Source organism: Podarcis raffonei, chromosome 5, assembly GCF_027172205.1.
Source record: "Podarcis raffonei isolate rPodRaf1 chromosome 5, rPodRaf1.pri, whole genome shotgun sequence".
NCBI lineage: Eukaryota > Metazoa > Chordata > Lepidosauria > Squamata > Lacertidae > Podarcis > Podarcis raffonei.
This window is the reverse complement of record NC_070606.1, coordinates 47,774,758-47,801,122: the sequence shown is the minus strand read 5'-3', so window position 1 is coordinate 47,801,122 and position 26,365 is coordinate 47,774,758. Positions and strand designations below refer to the sequence as shown.

Sequence of the window (26,365 nt, the reverse complement as noted above, 5' to 3'; positions counted from 1 at the left end):
CACAGCAGTTTAACTGAAGTAACTCTTTTGCCCCCTCCAAAAAGGAACCAATTCTGTTCCAGATCCAGGTAAGTAGCTGTGTTGGTCTGACAGTGTCGGGGGGGGGGGAATTGTCCAGTAGCACCTTTGAGACCAACTAAGTTTGTTCTGGGTATAAGCTATCATGTGCATGCACACTTCTTCAGATACACTGAAACAGAAGTCACCAGACCCTTATATATAGGTGAAGGGTGGGATGGGGTTTTTCTCAGAAGGGTAGCAGGAGATGGATGATTGACTCAATGGATATGGTAAACCTGCTGACAACTGTTAATGACTGCAATTAGTCCTATAGGAAAAAGCAAGGGATAGTATTCAGATGACCAAAAAAAGCTTTAGCACATGGGTAGGCAAACTAAGGCCCAGGGGCTGGATCTGGTCCAATAGCCTTCTAAATCCGGCCCGTGGATGGTCCGGGAATCAGTGTGTTTTTACATGAATAGAATGTGCCCTTTTATTTAAAATGCATCTCTGGGTTATTTGTGGGGCATAGGAATTTGTTCATTCCGCCCCCTCCCAAATATAGCCCGGCCCCCCACAAGGTCTGAGGGATGGTGGACAGGCCCCCTGCTGAAAAAGTTTGCTGACCCCTGCTTTAGCATGTGAAATGAGAGAATTATTGCTAAAGCTGATTACAGAGAATGATCAAGTAGCTCAGGTATGTAAGTTACCATGCAATAATTTTCCCGGCAACGGAAATGGCTCCATTATTGTGTGGCAAAAGCTCTGACATTAACACAAAGCTGCATCTGTCAGTATGAAGAGTCCAGATTTTTAAAAATGCCAACATCACCTATTCCTTCATCAACACCTGAAGATAGTTTCTGCTTATGATCATTTTCACACTATCTGCTTCAGTGTTGATACCTATATGTTAAGCACTGCATCACTGACCAATATCTATTCATTTTGTCTAGAGACACCATGCTCCAATTCACTTCTTCATTAATAATGGCTGCCACTTGTTTCACATACAACTGAAGTCGCAAATGCTGATTTGTCTTGTTCATAGCTTTCTGAAATTCATTAAGCCTTCTGAAGTGTAGCCAATATTTCTCCAGTGCTCTGTCAGGGTTTTACTTTTTCTGTTCTTCTGCTTCCGGTTCTACACTCTCATTGGTGACATTTGCAAAGGAAAACACGTTCAGGTTCAGCTCCAGAATAGGACATAAACATAAAGTGAGTTTTTAACTTCTTAAAAGGAAACGGAAGACTTATATTTACAACACCTTTAGGCAAAATATTAGTTGTAACCTGAACGGTTCTGGCGCCAACCTGCATCTTTAAACAAACACCCACACGGAGACTTTATTTCAGGACTGCTCATTACTTTTAAATCTAATTCGTTTTATTGAACCCTGAAACCTGATACTGGAGGGACATTCCTTTCTGCCTTACATTGCTCCTGGACTCAGAGTTTATTTCCTGAAGTGGATGCTGCCGTATATCTACCTTGTTTTACTTGCCTACGTTCTCCATGGCTGGCTTCAGTTCTGTGCCACTAGTTGAACATGGAAGGTATGCACACATTTCCTTCTCGAAGGAAGATATAAATCAAGCCTCTGCTGGAATGAGAACCATCTTAGCTATAGTATAAACAAATATAATAAGCATAATAAACTATCAAACCGGGATTTTTCCTTCGCCAGCCAAATCACAGTTTTGTCTCTATTCGGATTCTGGGCATAACTCTGCAAATAAATGAAGCCTCTAAAATCTTCAGCAGAGTTTTTTTGGGATTGATATTTTGACAGGTGGGCAGGACCTGTCGTAATGATGTTGGGTGATTGACACTTGTTAAAAGTTCAAAGACATGTTTTTGGTGCCAATGATCTGATAGGCACTGGAAGCAAGCCTTCAAAGGAGTTCCCTGTTAACTGCTGATCAGCAGTTATAGGCAGTCTGTTTGGAGAAAGCCAGTTAGATTCAAACTGAAATGCTCCACATGGAACATTTTCCCCCATCTGCAGACATCCTGAAACATATCCCACCTTAATTGGATACTTACACTGAACTTAAAGGGTTTAGTGCTAACACTTACAGCACGCTGGATTTTTAGCACACTTTGTGTGTTAATTGCTTACTAGTGGCAGGATGTATGCGTTATCAACAACTGTTTTTTGTACATGGCCACTACTGGTGCTGGAGTGGATGGTGCACAAAAGCTGAAGCCAAAATAAAGGCTAAATGTTTTATTTATTTTTTTAAGGTGCCACAAGACACTATTGTTTCTTCATGGTGTTGAATGTTAAGCACCAGTCTCAGCTTGCTTGCTATTTTACGCTTTTTGGTTGGTCCCAAAAGTTAAAATATGCTTTTCGTGTGTGTGAGTGTGCACACATGTGTGTTTCCACAAATCCAGTTCAGTACTTAAAAGGGTAAGTAATAAATTGATTAGGAAACTTTGAGATAGTTTTCTAGCTCCAGTCTTTTATGATTGTACTCCACATAAATGTAAATTTAGGAATAAACTTTGTGATCAAAACTCTGCTATAAAAAACTACTTATCAAAGTATGATTTATGCTGTCTGTCAAAAAGAGCCTTTACAGTGTAGCTCTTAGTCAACACTAAAGCAATCTCAGATACTCTTTGTAAAAACTTAAAAGATGTAAGTAAGTACCTCTGTCACCACAATAGCACAAGTAATTTACTCAGTTTGAAGCTGGCTAATGTTCCTGTGCCAAAAGTCAATCACAGGAGAAAAGCATTCACTTTATTCATTTTAACCCTTAAAGTAGGGTGGCTTTGACTGGATTAAAGAAAGCATAAAAACCAAACAGGATCTGCTACTGTTTAAAGAAGGCAAAGTATGACATAAGAGCAAGATACGTCTTTCAACTGAACAAGAATTAAACCAACATTTCTATTCTCTTTTACCAAGATCAATTATTAAAAATTCGCATCTCCTGCTCTTCTAAGAACACATACACGAGGCATGATAGTAAATATATGAAATATTTTATAATACATGTCATAATCTAAGAACTAGTTGTCAATCAAAGCTATGTCACCATTTTGAAAGTGATCTCACAGCTGATGTGGAGAGAGGTCTGCTACATGTGTACTATTCTGAAGACATGGCCTGCTTCCTTCTGCAGCTGCATATCAATTATTGTTCTCAGTTGGCAAATGTATTACACTGTCTTTCTTTCAGATAAACATATGAGAAGAGGCTGTTCTCCAAAATATTAAGATTTTAATTTTTGAAACCAAAAGGCTTCCAGTTCCTATACAACAATACGAAGTAGAAGAAAGGATATGACTGAATTCAAGGCTAAATAGCGTTTGCTATTAGGCTATTTGCTATTAGACTGGCCAAATGAACACTCATTATATGACGTAATTACTTTCTCCTAGGAAGCTTTCTTGACTCAGGACAGAATCCAGAAACTCTGGGATGTTCCTGCTTTAGTAGAATCCAGAAACTGTGGCGTGTTCCTGCTCCGACCGCCTAAGAAGCTTTCCTGCAACCTTACAGTAGATTTAGCTCAACAAAGTCAAGCTTACAATACCTCTTTATTTTCTCTTCCTATTCTTTCAGCTGCCCAGGTTCCCTGATCTGTAGTGACTTTGTATTGTTACTGCAAATTAAACCTGTGCCTGGGAAGCCAAGAACAACTGGTTGATAAACAACTTTGACTTCCCATCCTCATTACTTTTGACTTGGGCATATTTGCTCTGGCTTTCCCAGCCAGGAATGGCTGAAGCTATTTTGCTACTGTTGTCAGAAATGGCTGGTGGGAAGTCTGTAGCTTGGTCGGGTCCTCTCCTCAACCATGTCCTTGGCAAAGCAATGTTAACTAAAGGTAAAGGTAAAGGGACCCCTGACCATTAGGTCTAGTCATGACCGACTCTGGGGTTGCGGCGCTCATCTCGCTTTATTGGCTGAGGAAGCCGGCGTACAGCTTCCGGGTCATGTGGCCAGCATGACTAAGCCGCGTCTGGAGAACCAGAGCAGCACTCGGAAATGCCGTTTAGCTTCCCCGCCGGAGTGGTACCTATTGATCTACTTGCACTTTGACATGCTTTCAAACTGCTAGGTTGGCAGGACCAGGGACCAAGCAACGGGAGCTCACCCCATTGCGGGGATTTGAGCCGCCGACCTTCTGATTGGCAAGTCCTAGGCTCTGTGGTTTAACCCACAGCGCCACCCGCGTCCCATTAATGTTAACTAACTACCCCTATAAAAGGCACAGATGCACGACAGCAAGTGCCCAGAAGTCGTTCTTCTGTCAGCAGAGGGTAGCCTGTTACCAAGTCCCAAGCTGTTCTGTCCCATGTATAAATACTTATCCTCCAACCCCACAAGTCACTGCCTCAATGCAGCATCTCATAAGACTGTGTCATAACTATTAAACCCTTTAGTACCGTGAACCTTGTTCTTCAGAAAACCACTCAGTTTCATCCTCTCCCGCTCTCCTTTCTCTTTCAAGGTGTAGAAATTAATTTTATATCATTCAAGTTGTGTTTCCAGACAGAGTCCCAGAATTTTATTTCTCTCACGTTTGATTTCACGGCCTTTAATACCGAATCACTCTCTCCTTGCCCTTACAAAAAATTTAAAAGCAATAGGGCTTCCATGCTCCCTAGTGCTGCTGGATTCAATTATGCTGTGGTCAGTGGTGCTTAGTGGTTTGTCGTAAGTTCTATGGGCAGTTTTTACTACTAATATAAGCAGCGGGCCTTTCATCCGTGCACTCCAAAATAGGCGTGTCAAGGAAAGGGAAGTTAGATCTGAAAAAAATATCAAGAGCACTTAAAAATCAGGTATTTAAAAAGGGGAATCAAGTACTTATGGATAAATCAAATCACTCTGGTTCAGAATGTTATAGCTGGTCTATAATTAATGCAACCAAACCAACAAACCAATGCTGCACTCAGCCAAACATAGAAAGAAATAGCAGACCTTTCCCAAAACACAATATGCATCACAGGGACACTTCTAACATTCTATACATCTACAAGAATCCTTTAGAATTATCCCCAAGCAGGCATAAACGTTAGAAGTATTAGGTTGAAATCAGTCATCTTTCATCCCAGTGGAATGTACAGCTCTGTAATTTTAAAGTGATCTTTAGACCTTTCCACTGTTGCTTCCCCAGAAATGCTTTTGGAGCGATTCCTGAGAAAGCATACACATTGAAGACATTCCACTGATGTTTATTTCCATGTGATATTTTTCCAAGATAGATCTAGAAAGAGAAGCTGGTAGGAATTTGAGGTCTTATGAAGTTACAACCACCTTACACCCCTCGCCACCACCCAAATTTCATTTATAGGAAAGCTGATTTTAGCAGGATTTAACATTTGTGCTTCAAGAACAAACAGGTTCAGATAATGGTGTTCTCTTCTCTCTAGTAAATGCAGCGTAACTAGAATTATTTAACAAGGTCAGTGATTCAAAATTTCATCTACCTATTAGCATTTTCCTTCTCATGCTAGAAGTGGAGTTGACAAATTTGTTTGGATACAGCTCATTAGCACTATCTCTACTGTTTAAACATACTTTATGATCAAGGATCATGCTGGATTATGAACTTCAGTTGCCTTCAAGTGTTTATAAAGTTAATTAAAAACAGATGCAAGTTCCAAAATGTAATAAGCTGAAGCAGTTGCTGGGAATAATCAATGCAGTTTACCCCTCCCCCTCTGAAAAATGTGGAGCAAGAACCTTACAAGCTCTGCCATGGTAACTATGGGAAAATAAATGTATTTCATAGCTTTTGTTTCTTTAATCAAAGGCTTGCTCTTCCCACCCACTCCTTATAAGGAAACTGCTAATACGTACTAAAGTTATGTGTGTAAAATATCTTCAGTACAGTGGTACCTCAGGTTACTGACGCTTCAAGTTACAGACTCCGCTAACCCAGAAATAGTACCTCGGGTTAAGAACTTTGCTTCAGGATGAGAACAAAAATCGCACGGCGGTGGCATGTACGCAGCGGGAGGCCCCATTAGCTAAAGTGGTGCTTCAGATTAAGAACAGTTTCAGGTTAAGAACGGACCTCAGGAACGAATTAAGTACATAACCAGAGGTACCACTGTATCAGAAAAAAAGTTCTTACTTAGAACTGATGTATTCTTTAGTCACTAGGGTTACATTCAGACTGCATTAAAAACATGGATGCTTTGCTCCTAACTTAACAAGTACTGGGATGCATGTCTGGGTGACACACTGCATTATTATTATTATTATTATTATTATTATTATTATTATTATTAGCAGCAGCTATGTAATCTCACTCTCAACTGCCTAATTATATTGGTCTTTCTGGAGTGGGGGAAAGAAAGAAAGAACACATATTGCAAAGGCACATCTAGGAAATCATAACAAAATTGAAATTTCTCATAAACCTATAGAATAGTTTATTCTCTGGAACTTATTGAACAATCATTGACCCATGCTTTAAAACTTTGTATCACAGCTACATGGCTACTGTCGTGCTGTTTTTGTTGCGATTGTCTGTATGTTCTTAATAGAGATGTTATATTAATATATAGTTCTAATTCTATTAATGGATAATTGTTTTTAATTATTGTTTTTCCCCTTCCTTTTGTTCCTAACTATCCCTACTTTATCTCTTCTCATTTGAACAACCCTAAGGTTAAGATCACCAAATGGGACCTTGCTTCAAGCTTGAACTTACGGAGAAACCAGATTGGGCTTCGACAAGAAAAAGGGAATTTTCTGTTGTAGATGCAAAGATTTGGAACATCCTTTCATGGCTTGTTTATTTATCAATGACCTGACAATGCAGAGACAAGTAAACAAAAGTTTTTGGAAGCAGCAAGACAGACACACAAGAAGGGAGTGCACAGTATTTTCTCAGTTTTCATTAAAGCCAACATAACCCAAGAGAAAAAGTTACACTAGAACTAAGGTCCCAAAGTCTCACATCTACCACAATCTTATTGGGCTCACTGAAAGCTCTGGTATTTTTTAAATATAGAAGTGTTTGTACACTTCACACTCTCTATGGAATAGCGATTAGTCTTCTTCACCTTAGCTTAGGAGGCTGTGTTGCCTTAGAGGAAATAGAATAATCTAGTTCAACTATCTTTGTTCATTAAACTCTCTCAATTTTATTGGTAGCAATCAGCCACTATAAATTTTCTATTTGGGGAACTTGCATAGAAAGAATGGTCCACCTACACGACACAAAGGAATCTGAGACACTCAACTCTTAAATGTCCCTGAATTTATTGATTGATTGATTGCACATATGGTGCATCATAACCTTTATATTATCCTTACAAGGAGAGTAAATTCAACTGCATGATGAACCTCCACAGCAGAAACACACAACACCGGCATAAAGAAGCTTCAACAAAAATTGGTCTGACATGGTCAGGATTATGCTGTAAGTATGGTTGCTTTGTATATCGGCAACACCAGAACCCTTTCAGTAATCTCAATTCTGAGTAACTGTTTCCCTTCCTTTAAGATTCACTTTTTCTCCCTAACACTCTTTAGTTAGTAGTTTAAAATATGTTTTCTAAATTTTGGGGTTGAGAAGCTTAAATCCATTAAAGGAATGGGATATTCATCAGTTGTAACTATAATGAAAGAAAATCAATCGTATGTTAAAAATACATTAATATTACATAATAAAACAAAACAGCAGTCGATAGGCCTGGGCAACCACAAAATGAATGAATGTAATCAACTGGTATCCAGTTATTTATTTCGTTTCATTTATGAAATGTTTCCAAGAAACATCTCGAAGCAATAACAGTCAGCAAAGGCCTGAAGAAATAACTGAGTTTTTAGAAAGCACCAAAACGACATCAGAGTTGGCTGCAATTATGAACTATTACAGTATGATACCTACAGGTCTTGCTATGGAAAGTCATTTCATGTGAAACAGAGCATACCATTGTCTGTCTAGCCCGATGTTTATACTCACTGTATTTTAATTAAAGGACTTATTTTACTGACAACTGTAAGGAAGTGTTCTGCAGGAAACCGGCCCTGGAATGGAGCACTGCTTCCTTCAAGAAAGCAGCTACCCAAACCTCAAATGACTGTAGCTCACAGCAGGCCTTCTGCTGTTCAGCATGTAGCTATGTTTTAATTTCCTTAAACCACAGGACATAAGTCTGAATTCAGATCGTGTCTGGGCTGATGTACTCAGGATAGACAAAGATGCAGATTTTTATAGTTTATCATTTCATAGTGGCATACATACAAGTCTTAAGATTCTTTACCTAATGTTTTTGCCTCCCTTCTTATATTATAATGCTGCCATCTTGGGCACCAGTTTACTCATACTCCCAGTTTTTTTCAAGCACATCTATTAAAACAGCACAACTTTTCTTCTCTTTCTTAGACAAGGGCAATTTGAAAAATTGCCTACCTCGAACCCATTCACTTCATTTTTCAATTTGTAATACCTTTCAAGCTTCTCTCTCAAGTTCTGTAATGCTATGCCAAAAAGTGTTTCACTTCATAATAGATCCAGATTTTACATATCAATTGAAGCATGATAGGAGCTCACTATACATGGTGCCACTCAACCCAGATTTCTTGATAAACAACACTTTGGTTTGACGGCAGGAAGTGTAGCATATTCATATTTTTCTGGATAATGTTATTCAGAGTCAAACATGTGTTTTCATGTTTGCATTATTTTTTTAGTTGTTTTTACACCAAAATAATATAGAACACAGTACCATGATCGACACAGGTTTTGTCTGAAGAACAGTCTCTAGGACGACATCAAAACAACAAACCAAGAGCACATTTTAGGGTGCAAGTATGGCCTTTCATAGCCATCACTACACGTTAGGTGGTATTGTACTGAAAATACCATGAGATTGCTCAAATATTCATCGGGAACAGTGCAATGGTGGCAGGGAAGAAGCATATTTCACACACACAAATCCCCATTTTGTAGAGGCTCCATTAATGCAAACTGGAGCATAAAAATGCATCCAAAGTCCATTTACATTGAAAAGTCAGCTTATTTGTGTGTTTTCTGTGGGGGTGGGGATTCTCTACTACTATACTTTCTGAATGCTGGTCTCTGGTGAATGTGTGAAATGGAGCACTTAAAGTGTGCTGGATGACTTAAAAGGGACTACTTATACACTAGTTAGTAACTAAATGGACTCTACGAGAGTGGGAATTAGCCAATTAAAATTACTGAATAAATGAATACATGGAAGATGCCAACAATGTCACTTTAGCCATGGGACACAATGTACATTCAAATGTTTAGCATTTATAGCAGGCATGGCCAACCTTGGCCCTCCAGATGTTTTGGGACTACAACTCCCATCATCCCTAGCTAACAGGACCAGTGGTCAGGGATGATGGGAGTTGTAGTCCCAAAACATCTGGAGGGCCAAGGTTGGGGATGCCTGATTTATAGTCTAATATCTTACAGTATATGCAAAGGATGTAAATTATATACCTACCTGCTTTTAAGTCTTGATTGAAGCGACAATATTTTGAATGCTCAAGAGAAGGCAGACATTGTTCAGTAGGTACCCAAATATATGTCTCTGGACACAACAAGTCAGATGGTCTGTACTGGCCCTAGGAGAAAATGGATAAGAGGTAAGTGGTATGTTATTAAAAATCAATAATCAAAACGGAACTCCAAATGTTTTTAGGTCCAGAATAAAGTTTATAGTTAGCAATAGAAAATCCTAAACAAAATAATCCATCCAAAAAAACAGAGATGGACACACTATTTCTCAAACATGTTTGTTCAGCTTTGGTGGTTGAGATCTCTTCACACTCTTTTATCTTTTACAATTAACATTTTAGCTGTATCATTAATTTAATCAATCAGTGGCATTTTTTCTCTTTTCCTGAATGAATACAACCACTGATACACAAAGCACATTTAAAATCAACTTGTCTGACTGCTTAATATTTTTGAGCACCTAGCTCAATAATCCTTCAAACAGAATAATCTGATGTCATGCTAACTGAAATGTAATTTGAGAGCAGGGGCAGATGGGGCTCTTCAACCTGGGAAGGGAGCTCATCTAGGTGAAGGAAAACTCTCATCCTAAAACCTTTGCTTCCTTGTGGGATATCTTCAGGAAAAGTAAATGCCAAGAAGTAAAGCCCTATACAAAACCCAAGCGGAGTCGCTAAGACAGTTGGATGGTGCTTTGTATACCTCCTTCCAGCAACTCCTGCAACCAACCTGGTGTCACCGTAGCATTCTTTCTTTTGGACTACATCAGTGAGGCCAAGAGGCAGGCCTTGTCGTCTGGGCGGCCCAGGACCTCTATACACACTGCCAGGCTTAAGTCCCAGAGAAGTCATTTTGTTGCTGCTACTGCAGTGGTTTGACTTCATCCCCGGAGAACCACTCCATTGTCTCTCGAGACTGATGGATGCCAAGAATTTGAGAATGACCAAATAAGTCTCACTGTACTTCATCTAACTTAATTTCTAACTACAGTGGTACCTCGCAAGATGAATGCCTCGCAAGACGAAAAACGCGCAAGACGAAAGGGTTTTTCGTTTTTTGAGTTGCTTCGCAAGACGATTTTCCCTATGGGCTTGCTTCGCAAGACGAAAACATCTTGCGAGTTTGTTTCCTTTTTTCTTAAAGCCGCTTGAAGAGGTGCAGTTGCGACGGACCGTGCTTCGCAAGACGAAAAACATCGCAAGACGAAAACACTCGCGGAACAAATTAATTTCGTCTTGCGTGGCACCACTGTAGTTGATTTCTAGCTTAAAGGACTAGAAACAGAAACAAAAGTTATTTTAGAAAGACAAAGTTAGAGAGATCTTGGGACACTTGTATTACAATGAAAATATTTAACAAATATGCAATGCTTTTTAAGGTAAGGGGGGTGGGTAACTGTCTGGCCGCATTTAGATTACTTCCAGAATCATCGAAACTGGTTTTCTTACTTACATATTAACACTGTGCAGCTTAGCCACTTATTTAAAGTTACAGCTTCTTGACATATTGCTCCCTGCCTTCAATATGGACATCACCTTTGTGAATGAATACACTATTTCTACAAAGGGTGCATGATTGTCTCAAATCATGAGTTTGCCAGACACCTCACCACTTCAGAGCTATAGTAAACATCCTGAAAATTATTCTCGGAGTTGCAATTTGTGAAGAACCCTTATTTTGTACTGTAGTCAGGTTAGCCACCCAAATCTAGAGAAGGTGAATAGTGTACAAATCAAATGTCTGTATGATGACCAGTTTATACAGGGAATGTGAAAAGCTGTTTTTTAAACATAAGAAAGAAAGAAAGAAAGAATATTGAACTTTCCAAAAAATGCATGCATTGCTGCCCCAGTGCTATGTACAAGTACTCTGAAACAATATACAGACTCCTGGCTCCTGTTAAAGCTCTGTGGATAAAGCTGAGTAAATTTAATAGAAATGTGGCTTTTTAAAAGAATGACGACTCAACAAAAAATAAATATTGAAGAAGTTGTAATAGTTATGCAACTTCCAAAACATCAGGATTTTTACTGCATTAAATATCACAAACAAATCTTGTTTACTTTCTTCTCCAGGTTAACACTTTACTATTTTCTTGCATAACTGGATAATTCCACATAGATGCAAAAAGATATTAAGCAATAATCTTACATATGACATGTGGGTAGAAAAAAAATTAGAAACCCCCCCCCCAAAGAAAACTGGATATAACATACTCAAGTTCTGACATATTAAAGTCCTTTTAACAGTTCTTAATGTCATATTACACACAAACGCACACAGAGTGATAACTACTGAATCATATTCCCTGCTCTTTTATCCTGCTACAGAGAACTTTGTTTTTGTTAAGGCAGCCTTCCCAAAACCTGGTCCCCAGATGTTGTTGAGAGCACAAACCTCACCATCCCTGATTATTGGTCACGCTTACTGTGGATGGTGAGAGTTGTAGTTCAATAGCATCTGGGGATTCCAAGTTGAGAAAGGCTTGTTTAAGGTATAAAAATGTGCTTTCCACTGAATTTAAGTGACCAATGGCAACTTTACCCACTGGTCACTTCACATCCAACATAAATCATGGTTTGGCGTTATGCAAATGAGTTGCAGCATTCTTTGGAAAACACCCCCTTCTGCTTCAACACGGCCACAAGGAGGAGTTCTGCTTTTTATTAATTGCAGCTTGTCAATGCAAACAGGATAATCTTGTGGAATGGTTTGTTGAAACTAACCAACTTCAAACCACGGGTTATGAAACCTTCGCCTTGTTTCAGAAAAATCAAGTTATACATGAAAGTACTGTACTTCTAACAAAATTAAATTTCATTATTGCATATAAACAATGTTCCCTACACTACAGGTAAAGGCTTAAGCTTTTGAACAAAGATAGAAATGCTTTGAAATGTTGTCAGCCTACTGCTCCACATTTTCTTTTTTTTCCATTCTCCATCTTGAGAGATCACAAAGATGTACTCCCCAATCAAGGCCTAGTCTCACACCAGCTTCATCATGTGATGGCTGTTAGAAACCTGGGTCCATGCTACGGACATTTACAGTGGCACATCCAATCCCTCACTTGGCTATGGAAGCCGTTCATTATGTACAAGTAATAAACATGGCTGGGTTCCCCCATGCCCCAACAGACAAATGAAAATGCAACACTACACCTCCTAACAGTGGTCACGGTAATACAACTGCATGGTTATTGGGCATAATCTGTGTATCCCACTATACATGTGATATACCACAGCAAAGTAGCTCTTTTCTTGAATGGCTCACAAAGTATCCTCAGTATTTCATTTTGTTTATTAGATTTATTTATAGCTTCACACAACCAGGAAAATCAAACCAATTTAGAAGGATAAAATACAACAACAACAAATAACTAGAATATCCATTAAAATTGTACTGATATACTAATTTTTGCAGGATCGAACTGAACAGACTAAAATACCTGCTGCCTACATGTTAGCAAAGATGGAGACTGTCTAATTCTCATTTCACGATGCAGTCAGTAAGAGAGGGAAATGTTTCTGTCTGAGGCAAAAGGTAAGAGTACCCTCAACACATCTGTAGTTTGGGTTGTACAGTAGAGTGGTACCTCAGGTTAAGAACTTAATTTGTTTCGGAGGTCTGTTCTTAACCTGAAACTGTTCTTAACCTGAAGCACCACTTTAGCTAATGGGGTCTCCTGCTGCTGCTGCGCCGCTGCTGCACGATTTCTGTTCTCATCCTGAAGCAAAGTTCTTAACCCAAGGTAATATTTCTGGGTTAGTGGAGTCTGTAACCTGCAGTGTATGTAACCTGAAGCGTATGTAACCTGAGGTACCACTGTACTGAATGTGGGACTGTGTAGAGGTTCCTAATACCCACCATAACACTAGCCTATCCTTGTTTTGTAAGGAAGGTATATTTTAAGCAGGGCTGCATAAAGTGCTCATTTCTCTGCTCCCTTGTTTTCCCTCTTCTCCCCTGCTGTGCTCCTGTGGTGAAATGCACCCAACCCCACCCCAAAAATAAATTCAACCATATTCTCTTGTCACTAGTTCCCTTTTGTAAAAGATACACTGAAAGCAAAATACTTACATATGACATTAATTCAGGCCAATGTAAAGCATGGCTGTATTTTTTATTGGAAACTTCTGGAGGCATGCTTGGCAACTCTGCCATAAGGTTCCTTAATTGAAGTATTCTCACTCTGCCTTGCTATGTGTTCAAGTTTCTGTGCTAAAACCAATCTCTGGACTTCTGTTCCAAGGCAAGGCCAAAGGTTTTAATGAAACTTAAGTCTGAAGATTTACTTTTTAAATATTTTGGAAAATCTGAGGGATTTGGTGAGTATTTGAGATGAAGGAGCATCAGCACAGTTTGTTTTCACAGACTAAGCCAAATATGAAAAGTAAAAGCTCCGAGGAAAGATAATAGTTTCAAAAAAACAAAGAAGGTCAAGTACCAGTAGCACAGAACAAACAGAAAAGGTTAAACACACATTTAATTCTTTTATCAGGTAAAGTGTACATCTGTGTTCTATTTTTCCACAATAACCCATTGATCTTTTATTAAAAGTGAATTAAGGCAGCCTTCATCTCAGTTTCCAGCCAGCTGCTTAGAAGAGGAGCCTTAACATTACATAAACAAAATAACTCCGAATTATCAACAGCAATGCATTAAGGCAAAGGCAGCGCCGTCATATGAGAGACACAGAGAGAGAGAAGGAGAAAATGAGCCAGCCTAAACGTTTATTAAATTCAGCCTTTTCCTTGAAAGGGAACACCAATGGAATCCCAGCAGCCAAGTACTACAGCAGACCCTTGCTCCCTGATTTCATTGCATAAACAGAGATAGGCATTATCCACCCCCAGGAGAGTGCTTTGCAAGTGAGTTCTGCTACTCTGTTTTCACAAACTGTGTTTAGACTGCACCACACAGAATAAAAATAATAAAAGAGCCGAATCAGAAACAACAAAGATGATAGCCCCCTTCAGGCATCCATTCCATAAAGAGGAAATTATGTACAGAATGGTGATGCACCAGTGGTCGTGCTGCTGACATTCATGCATTACGTATGGATGTCTGCATGGGAATGCCTACATGCATAGAGAACTTGAAAGGTTCAGTTTTATGATTCAGTGCAAACAATTACTGCTACCCAGAGCAGAGAAGGGGGAATTTATATAGGTGAGGGAAGGAAGACTGAGCAGCAGCAGCATGCAAGCCCATAGGCTCCTCCTAATAGTAAACTGGGCCATCATTCCGACTTCCTCTTTATTCCCCCATGCTTTAGTTTTCTGGCGCATCCTAGTCATTTTTCTAGCTCTTGCTTTTAAAATCTTGAATATCTTAAATGGCAAGCTCTCTCTCTCTAAAAAAATAGCTGTTAAGATGCTTCCAGTTCAGAGTTTATACTGGGGGCTGGGAAGCCTTTCAAAAAGTCATTTAGCACATTTTCTCCTTTAGCTTTCATTCTCTCCTAGTCAGAGTGCTGCCTAAATTTTTTTCACACACCTCCAGTAAGTCACACGGCTTAGTGTGCATATGTGGCAAATCGTCAGCTGTGATCTGCTGGGAGTCTGTATGCATGCAGCTGAAACAATGATCCAACTATTCAGTCCAAAAGTGATTTGGTCATTAGATGCACTCCTATGTTAAACGGATCCACCTACCACAATTAGCATAGCCACATAATTATTTACCGTATTTTTCGCACCATAGGACGCACCGGACAATAGGACGCACCTTGTTTTAGAGGGGGGAGAACAAGGGAAAAAAATTCTTCCACTCTCTGCCCAGCGCCCCTTCAGCGAAGCGGCAGGAAGCGCTGCGCAGAGAGTGGGAGAATTTTCCCCCTCTTGTTTTTCCGCTCTAAAACAAGGTGCCGTTTAAGGTGCGTTCAGGCGGCTACCTTGGAAGCCTGGAGAGCTACAGGGGTCAGTGCGCACCGACCCCTCTCCCTCTCCAGGTTCCTTTCGACCTGCTCTTTGGGGCTGGCGGGGGGAAGCCCACCACCAGCCCCAAAGAGCAGGTCAGGGAGCAGCGGAAAGGCGCAGCGGAGAGGCTGCTGCCATAGTCACGCGTCACTTCTCCAGTTGGGAGAGGGTTGTGGGGCTATGGCTTCTTTAGCCCCGCACGCGCTCTCCCGGCTGGAGAGGTGACGCGCGGCTATGGAGGCTCCTGCCATAGCTGCGCGTCACCTCTCCAGCTGGGAGAGGGTCGCGGGGGGCTGCTTTAGCTCCGCGCGCGCTCTCCCGGCTGGAGAGGTGACGCGCAGCTATGGAGGCTCCTGCCATAGCTGCGCGTCACCTCTCCAGCCGGGAGAGGGTCGCGGGGGGCTGCTTTAGCTCCGCGCGCGCTCTCCCGGCTGGAGAGGTGATGCGCGGCTATGGAGGCTCCTGCCATAGCCGCGCGTTACCTCTCCAGCCGGGAGAGGGCCGCGGGGCTATGGTGTCTTCGCTCCATAGGACGCACACACATTTCCCCTTCATTTTTGAAGGGGAAAAAGTGCGTCCTATAGAGCGAAAAATACGGTAAATATTTTAAAACTGAGGATCATCTTAACATTTTTTTTTTCTGCAGAAGGCACCACTGTGACTTTATGCATAAAATAGCATTTTTAAAAATTAACTCAGTGGCTTTGTTCACATGTAATGCTAAATGATAAGTTTATGGTACATGTAAGAGCCTCAACAAGACCCAGGTAAGTGCCAGGCTTGACCGTTTCGCCTGTCCCAGTCCTCTTCCAGGATAGACAGGAAGAAGGGGTGCCAACTTGAATAAAATATTGTGGGGGGGAGGGAGCCTAAGTAAGACTTGCATAACCGATCACAAGCTGTGGCACATGCACACCATTCAAATGGCAGTGCTCATCAACTTTGGGGGCAAAATCCATTTGAAATACCTGCTCTCATTGGTCAATCCCAGATGACAGCCCAGCAGCTGTAATTTGAGCTAACAGGCTTTTAAGCAGCCTTCAAAGGTAGCCAGGCTGCCTCAGTCACACATACTGTTGTTGTTCAGCCGTTTAGTCGTGTCCGACTGTTCGTGACCCCATGGACCAGAGCACGCCAGGCACTGCTGTCTTCCACTGCCTCCTGGAGTTTCGTTAAATTCATGTTGGTTGCTTCTATAACACTGTCCAACCATCTTGTCCTCTGTTGTCCTCTTCTCCTTGTGCCCTCAATCTTATGAGGGCACACATACTACAGTCACACAAACTCTGGTCTGGAGGTTACCAGAGCATGGATAACTGTGTGGAACTTATCATTGTCCAGGAATGGCTCACAACACTCAAATGGTAAAAAGTCCTTCAGTTCCACAATACTCTGGTCTTCAAACAGAGATCAGGATCCGAGTACTTCCAGACTGCAAACTTGATCCTTTAGAAGTGCACCCCCAACTCCACTTTGTTAGGTTTGTTTGATCTTATCTTGCCAATGTATTCATGATCATTCACAAATACAGAAAGCTACAGCCGTATGTGCAGCATGCTTCACAGCATCTCTGGATATTAGTAGTTTTTCATGGATGTTGAGTCACATGGGAGACAAATGGAAATGTGGAGCATAAATGATATGGAACCAAGCAGCAGTCTCCCAGTCTTCATGGAGGAGGAGAACTGCTGTATTTCTAAATTTCATACGGATACCATGGTAGCTATACTGAAAGGTGTCAAGAGGTCCAGGAGAATTAACAGGGCTACACTTCTCCTGGATCCAAATGGATCCAAACTAGTGACATAAACCTTCTCATCAGCTGAGTGGCATTGCTGGATACAATCCAATATCATGGTAGGTGTACTGGGGTGGGTGAGTGAGAAGACACCTAAAACCGATTAAGCAGCTTCCCTGATAACTTCTTAAGATGCAGTGATTCTTAATAGTATTAGCATAAACATAGCCTACTAGAAACCCAATAGAGCACTTTTCATCCTTGTGCACCATTAATGTTCTCTAGGAACATGTACATACGGATTTTGTATAAAAGGGCAAAATGCTAACGGCAGTGTGAAAGAAAGGTAGACAGATTCCCTATTGTTTTGAAGACGATGCTATTAATCCTGTTTCTGCCAAACTGACCTCTTCTTGGGAGAAATCTGATAGTGTAGAAATTCTCATTTCCTTTTCTCTCTAGCAGGGTAGACACCACTGGACTATTCAATTTTCACTAGCTCTCCGGAGAACCCTAACAAGCTGTGCCCAAGAAAAAGAAGGGAAAACAGCTATTATATGTGCAGCACGTTGATTTTAAGAATTTGAACTGTGCACTAGAAATGAAACAACAGGCTTCTAAAAGTTGTTTTAAAGTGTATTGCCTATAACAGATATAAACATTTTTGGTTTTTGTAGAAGCTTTTACAAGCTTACAAAAAGTATCAGTGACTGCCATGTGAACTTTGTGTAAAAACAGTCTTAATAGAAAACACTGAAACAAGGGCTGGAAAAGACCCGTTAGCTCATTTTGTCCTGCTGGGATAGGAAGTTCCCTCCAATAAGATGTCAATTTTTTGCGGTCTGATCTATGAGCTGTAAACATCCCCAAAAGGAACTTCCCCCACAACACAAATTCTATTCTTAGCAAGCATATTAGGATCTTCCACCCCAATTTCAGCCTATCCTTCACAGTTTTATATATTGCATGACTCTGAACTGCTTCTTCCCCAAATGAATTTCTTACAAATCCAAATAATTTACATTTCATTTCAGAAAGCTGTAAACTCATCTTGTATCAAGGATCTTTTAAATTCTGCTTGGGGTGGAGTCTGAACATATAATGAAAGCCAGTCTTCCCCAGAAGGTCCCCTTCACCCCACTCTGCCTGCTATGAAGATACGGACCTCAGAGAAAACTATGCCATTGCTTTGTGACCTATTGGCTGTGAAAACAAAGAACACAAGTTCCCTCGTTCTAGACTTAATTTTAAAGGACCAGCAGCGTGGTTTTGAAGATATTTAACATGCTTATTTACTTTCCTCAATTTTTAAATTAGACTGATCAAAACTGGCAACTTTTGTTATACGCGCTTATCTTATTTTTATTGGAACAATGCTTATTTGCTTAGTTATATTAATAGTGGATTTTATTGTTGCTAGCTGCATTGGGCATTTTTAAGGGAAGGTGGGATACAAAGATAATCAATAATAAAGCAAAGCTCAGGGTGGCTTCTTGTTAGCAATCTTGCCTTAACTATATGTTAATATTCAAATCTTTTATTACAGTCATACCTCGGGTTACAGATGCTTCAGGTTGCGCGTCTTCTGGTTGCGCACCGTGCCATACCCGGAAGTACCAGAACAGGTTACTTCCAAGTTTCGGCGCTCCCGCAGAAACACTAAATCGTCCTTTGCGCAGAAGCGCAACCCATGTGTGCGCTGCGGGTTGCGAACATGCCTCCCACACGGATCACATTCATAACCCGAGCATCCACTGTATTCAGATTTTTAAAAACCTGACTTTTACAAAATTCTAGTTCCAGATCTCCAGTGGCAAACAAAGACTGAGCAAAATAACTCAACCTGATCTGAATGCAAGTTTTTATTTATTACATTTTTACACTTCCCTTCTTCCAAAGACATTGCATGTTGTCTCTTCCCCCCACTGATCCATCTTTTCCTTTCAGGACAGTCCAAGATGATCCCAGAGGATAATCAGAGAGGGAATTTGAGCCTGGATCTGATCAGTCATATACTCCGTTTCAAGATAAATCAACTTCAAACCATGGGTTTGGCCAAAGCTTCACAGCGGAGTGAAGATTTGAAACTTTTGTTTCCATAGCCCTGGTTTGATATCAACCACTGTACAACACTGGCAGATTGAAAATAACTGATCTAAACTGCTTAACAAAACAAAATAAAATAAAATTGAACAACCTCAGCTGGAAATATTCAAAAATTATGAAGAAAAGAGTAATATTCTGCCAAGTCAGGATTGGTACTCACTCTGATAATGATAATGATAACCCTTGGAGAAATAAAGTTACTGTATACATTCAGGGTTTTTGTACATTTTTGATGCTGGTTGTGGTATGGAGCAAAATATCCATTATGTATAAGAGGGAAAGCTTCAAAGCAATCATTTTGATGATCACTGTTTCAATAGCAATGTAATAAGCAAAAATAATTGTATTCCTCTGTATAATTCTGTAAGGCAGTGAATTATATGGTCTCCTTTTACTGATTGAGAGCCGAAAGCAACTGGGAAAGATAGAAGGTTTTGGACACACATCATGAATGAAGTGGAACAGAACATATCTACAAAAAGCGTTGAGATATTCCAGAGAGATCTGGGGGAGTAAGACATCCCAATGGCTTATTGCTAAATGGGCTTACTCTGAACTAATAAATATGTCCCATATTTATGAGACTATCAGACAATAGGTTTTATAAAAGACCTAAAGTTATCTAAAGTGAGAACTTGCTGAAATCTTTCAGGAGCTTTAACAGGAAGAATTATAAACAATCCATCATCACACTATCATAAAGGTCACTACTGAATAATTTGTCTTAAGAATTACAAGAAAAGTAAAAACTTTCAAAAGAACTTTTAATGTTTCACTCTGGGCTAAAACAATGGAATGAAAAGATTATGAAATAATCCCTACAGGACCAATAAACATTATTTAGTCTACATCAGATTTTGTACCTTAGCTCCAGGCTGCTGATGACAGAAATAGAATGTTTATGGATTTTCTACTGAGGTTAAGATATCTGAATGTTTATCCAAAACTTAAATAATGTCCAAATGACTGACGGGTATCAAAAGAGTTCTCGTAAGAAACCAAATATTACAAGTATGCACGCACTCACTGGGGTCAAATAAAACAAAATGGGTTAATCTTTGTTTAAATATCATGTGCCTCTGATATGGTTAGGCTGCAATCCTAACTACAATGACATGGAAGTAAGCCTCGCCGAGTTCCATGGGACTTACATCCAAGTAAAAATGCGCAGGATTGACGTCTTAGCTTCTGTGCATTGTTTCCTTTGTAAAAGGAATCCATAATACAAAGAAGGTCTATCTCTTATAGTTCCCATTCCTTTCTTCCCCAGCAGAACCACTTTGCACTGACACACATAATCTGGTCTGGAGTGCCTCCAACCCTCTGAAGTAGATTGGTAGGTGGGAATGAGCCAGTGCAGGAAGTGGAAGCCTCCTTGTTTTAAGTCATTTCCACTCCTGGAACTGAATACCACCACATATGCTTGCAGCCCTGGAAGGCATACTACTGAACAGCAAATTCACAAATTTATTCTGCTTAAAAACCCCCAGCATGCAATACTTTTGAGACTTTGGTTCCAATATGTCTAACATTTGTTTGTATGATACATTGCTATATTAGACTTCTTTTAAGATATACTAAACTTACAAGCTATTAATTTTTATAAAACATTTTGAAATGTTGTATATAAAATGGCTTCAGAAGGAAAGTAGATCAGCTTAAGGCACCAAAATAAATTGTGTATTTAAAAAAGGTACCACTTCAGTTTAAGAATCCTTTACTTAGAACGAGGAAAATAGATGTTTTACCGATGTGCAGAGATTATATATTATACTTAAAATAGATTATGACCAATGGATGTTCCATTAGGGCAAACAGGGCACCGCTCCACCAACCTCAGCCTGCTATCCATAAGCCCCACCACCTGCCTGCATCCTTATATACTGTGACCATGGCTATCAGCTACCTCCTCTTTAGTCTCAATATTACCTTCAGCAGGGAGGATGATGGTGACAAAACTAACATTAGTTGGCTGTTGCTCTACCTACTGTTGGCCTCCCTGCATTCCACCCTACCAGTCCCAGTGGGCAGCCGCCGCCACCAATTTTCACTGGGAATTCATGGGTGAGAGAGAAGCAAAAAAAGTTGTAATTACATGAATTTAGTGTATCAATGAACTAAGACTTTTTGCTAGAGCTTTCCTTACTATCAAATGATTTCACATGAAATGTGAACTATTCAACAATATAATACATTGGACTAGTGGGGAAAAACACCCCTTTCTCAAAAAAATTCTCCTCACATTAATGGACTTCTGCATGCCTCACAAAAGACTGCACAATTTTCAGTACAGCTATTTAAATTAATAAAGTGCAAATCGTTCACCTTCTTTTTTTAGGCTCCCCCCCATCCTTTGTGCTTCTGAAGCTTAACAGCCCCTGCTTCAAAACTGTTGGAAAGAAAAAAGGGTGGGTTATATAACAAACCTGTTGCAGCTCAATCCTACTGAAGTGTGTTCAGAAAACATTCCCAATTGCTACATTCCTACAACACATTATGTTGGCTTAGATTGTATACATTTTAAAGTTGTTTCACTATGGCTTTCCTAAAAATGAACACTGCATTTTTAGCTTATCCAGAAACGACTTTAAAATATATATAATGTAAGATAGCAAACTGTGTTGCAGCAATGTAACAATTTGGGTAAGCAAGAAAACCTCCAGCAAAAAAGATTTAGAAATATGGTCAAGTTTGAGACTTTCCTTGTTAGGCCGAATTGCTGTTATTAAGATGAATGTCTTGCCGAGAATGTTATTTTTGTTTCAAACATTGCAGATTGTGGACAAAATGGATTGTTTCAAGAGGTGGCAAAAAGATATATCTAGATTTGTCTGGCAGGGCAAAAAGCCCAGAATAAAATTTAAGATACTAACTGACGCAAAAGAAAGAGGGGGGTTTGCCCTGCCGGACTTAAAATTGTACTATGAATCAGCGGCTTTTTGCTGGCTGAAAAACTGGCTGCTTCTTGAAAATACAGACATTTTGGACTTGGAAGGGTTTAATAATAGATTTGGCTGGCATGCATATATATGGTACGACAAGGTCAAGATCCACCAAGGTTTCAAAAACCATATTGTTAGAAAAGCCCTATATAATGTATGGATTAGATATAAAGACTTGTTGGAAAACAAAACACCCAGGTGGTTGTCACCGATGGAAGCTAAGGAAGTGAAAAAATTAAACATGGAATCTAAATGGCCGAAATATTGGGAAATTATAGAGTATGAGGAGGGAAAAGTTAAATTGCAAAGTTATGAGAAATTGAAGTCCAAAGTAAGAGATTGGCTCCATTATTACCAGATAAATGAAGTTTTTAAACAGGACAGGAAAATTGGCTTTCAGGTGGAAAGGTCGAAATTAGAAACAGAGCTTTTGGAACCCAGTACTAAGAATCTGTCAAGAATGTATAACTTGCTGTTGAAATGGAATACACAGGATGAGATGGTTAAATCAGCTATGATTAAATGGGCACAGGACATTGGACATGACATTATGTTTGCAGACTGGGAACAGTTATGGACCACCGGTATAAAGTTTACGGCATGTAATGCCTTAAGAGAGAATATTATGAAAATGATTTATAGGTGGTACATGACCCCAGTCAAGCTTGCAAAAATTTACCATTTACCCAATAACAAATGCTGGAAATGTAATGAAACTGAAGGTACTTTTTATCACCTTTGGTGGACATGCCCAAAGATTAAGGCTTTCTGGGAAAGGATCTATAATGAAATGAAAAAGGTGCTTAAATGCACTTTTGCGAAGAAACCAGAGGCCTTTCTCTTGGGCATGGTAGGCCAATTGGTGTCAAAGAAAGATAGGATGTTTTTTATGTATGCGACAACAGCAGCAAGAGTACTTTTAGCAAAGTACTGGAAGACACAAGAACTACCCACACTGGAAGAATGGCAGACGAAGGTGATTGACTATATGGGACTGGCTGAGATGACCGGCAGAATCCAAGACCAAGGGAAAGAGACGGTGGAAGAAGACTGGAAGAAATTTAAAGTTTACCTTAAGAACTGTTGTAAAATTAATGAGTGCTAAAATGTTCTGAGTAATGCAAAATAGAATTGCAGCGATAAACAATTGGATATGGGAAAAAGGATTTAAAGGAACTGCCATAAGTAAGTAAAATTAGGGGTTGCTGGAAAAATTTAAAACAAGGATGCAGAAAAAGGAGGTATGGGGAAGTCGTTGAAAGAAGGTTTAAGGAAAAGAAGGTTAAGAAATTATACATGTTTATATGTTTGTTTGTTTTTGTATTGTTTTGTATTGTTATTTAATATGTATTGGAAAATTAATAAAAATTTATTTAAAAAAAAGAAAACCTCCAGCAAAAGCTTTAGGGTGTGGGGAATATTCAATCCAGTATGATGATGTTTGGGATGCGTCTCAAGTTGGGTGGCCACCGAAAGACAGAAAACATACCGCATGTGCTTTTACGTGTGTCTGTGTGTGTATAATTTAGAAATCAATGGAATAAAATTATTACGTATCTCCCCCCTATCGGGAAGGACTGTAAGCATGTACCTGCTTTGTCTGCTATCCAGTTTGCTAACTGTCAATGTGCAACTTCAAGATCCCTGTTGTCCCTTTCAGCCAAATATGGACAGGACAGCCCTTCAAACAGAAGTCTATCCTCTGCAAAATAGTTCACACAGCCACCACAGTCTCAAGAGCAGCTAAAAGGTATCCAAGGGGCTGGACAGTGGCAGACTTTGGTCTTTCAAATTTTAGCGGCACCTTTTAAAAAACTGTTCTATGACTGCCTGAGGAGGCGTCATTTAATTATTTAGAAATGTGTGCTCTGCCTTCTAAATAAATTTTATACAGCATCTTACACCAAGTCTATCAATAATATAACCAGTAATGTAAAAGATGAAAAGATGCAATTTAACAGATAAAAGCAGCATCAAACTTTGCTGTGAAAAATACTTTTTTAAAGCATGGGAGACACAACTGGCATCAAAGCATTACTGATGAGGTTGCCAAACAAATCTCCTTAAAGACAGCGTTCTAGGAAATAGGACAATACCTCTCTCTGGTGGTGATCATCACCCACCATGCCTTACTTGGCAGAGACACCCAGGAAAAAAAGGCTCTGAATTTTACCACAGTGAGCAAAGAGTTTGATACTCAAGGAGGATTTTGAAGATCAGCTCCATCAATTTGGAAATGGATTCAGTAGTAGTGCAGCTGCAAAAGAATTCGTGAAAGCATCTGCAATCTAACATGCTTCAAATTAACGGTAGCTTACAGACTGTGTTAAAAGGCAAGCCTGTCCACAACACAGAGAAAGCAAGCCTGATAGTTACCAGCACCACATGGAAAAATGGGACACGGATATTTGTGTTGGACAACCCTTTCTAGAACAACTTAAAAACAGATGATTGAATCCAGGCTCTATGTTCTTCCTTTGTGGTACTGAAGCCCAAGTGCTATATTTTTTGTAATAATAATTATGCAACTAACTTCGGAGGCTTACAAAACAAAGATGGGAATCTGCCACCCTCTCCACTATAACAAGGCATGCCACAATTTAAAAAACACACTGAAAACCTTTTGGCTTTCAAACATCAAAACTATTTGACAAACTGCACACGCATAAAACGCTTAATATCCCCACTGGTTCTTTTGTTTGGCAGCTTTTTTTGTACAACATTTCAACACTGTGTGGGACTCTAGATGCTGTTGTTGGAAACAAGGCACCATGTGGAAGCCTACCCAACTCTATGCAATGTTGAAGGACGATACAGTACATCTAGGAGTCACCAGTTATTGCTACTGACATTTTCCTTTCAAAACAAGCTGATTGTGTCAGAATGGGTTCAACTGCTACTCTAATATATTATGCAGTAACACCTACAACAATTTCCCTGCTCTCATCCAATTAGAGATTGTATCAGGTACTTCAGCATGGAGGAAAAATGCAGCCTGGATTTGTTCTAATCCTTTTTAGCCAGCTGCTTTAATATAACAGAGGTAATAAGTAGTTAAAGGTAAAGATAAAACCTGCTGAGTAGCCACTGTGAATGACAGGAAAGAAAACCTACGCATGCTCTGGCAAGAGTCACCATTTAAATTAAATCAGCTTTAAGCTCAACTCTTCAGACAAACGAAAGAAATAACAGTTATGTTTGAAAAGGAACAAAGTTTTAGATATGATGGTCATCAAGACTGGCTATCCCAATTTTACACGCAGCATTTCCTGCAATGTCCCTGCAATGCAAGTGTTTTATTACACGCTGATATGGCTGGGTTAGCCAACGGCAAAGCCTTCTCTAAACCCTCCTTTGCTGTAATAGGTATAGACATTTTCTCACACACCCCCTATTAAATATATATCCCACCCTTTCACCCAAAGGAGCCGAGGGTGGCAAACAACAAGTGATACCACACATTAAAATCATCCTAGTAACAATTCAAGAAAGACTTCACATTTAAAAGCATATTGAAAGATAAAGATCTTCAGTAGGTGCCCAAAAGGCAACAGAAGCGGTGCCTGTCTAATATTCAAAGGGAGGCCATTCCAAGGGTAGGTGACACAACCCTGAAGGCACAATTCCTACACTGTGCGGAATGGACCTCCTGATAAGATGGTATCTGTGAGAGGCCCTCACCTGCAGAGCACAATGTTTAGCTGAGTATAAAAGGGGTGAAATTATCTTTCAGGTATCCTGGTCCCAAGCTTTACAGGGTTTATACACCAAAAACCACGTACTGTATAAATGTTAAGGATCCTGATGTTATTCAAAGCAATAGCAAAGACTCCTGAGATGATCTACAGATCAATTTCTTTATACCATAAAGTGGAAAAATACTTTAGTGATGCAAAATGTGGCACATTCTAGATTGAATTCACACTTACTATGACCAACTACAAAAGTACTGAGCAACTGGGAGGGCCGAGTCTATGGACTGCAATCATGCAAGAACATGGACAGTGAAGGCCATTCTCAGTACAACATCATTCAGGGCTACGAAATGTCCTACTCTTTCTTGAGAAGTAGGCTATATAATCTAGTGGGAGATTGCCCAACAAAGAACTGATGCTCCAGGAAAGATAATTTATATTTATATAAGATGAATGGCACATTTCTAAAGAACACCCCTCTGCATGCTT

At 39.8% G+C, this 26,365-nt stretch overlaps 1 protein-coding gene across 12 annotated transcripts in view; it reads right to left on the bottom strand.

The window, feature by feature from the left end:
- Positions 1-26,365, bottom strand: part of ATE1 (arginyltransferase 1) — an 80,009-nt gene that overhangs the window by 2,092 nt on the left and 51,552 nt on the right. For 4 of the 12 annotated variants that reach the window (XM_053389021.1, XM_053389020.1, XM_053389013.1 and 1 more), the window contains exon 11: positions 9,461-9,581. In XM_053389021.1, coding sequence (XP_053244996.1) covers positions 9,461-9,581 — 121 coding nt within the window. Of the gene's footprint in view, positions 1-4,209; positions 4,775-9,460; positions 9,582-17,540; positions 17,655-26,365 lie in introns of those variants that run through there. The other 8 variants (XM_053389019.1, XM_053389018.1, XM_053389010.1 and 5 more) reach the window with 5 other exon arrangements.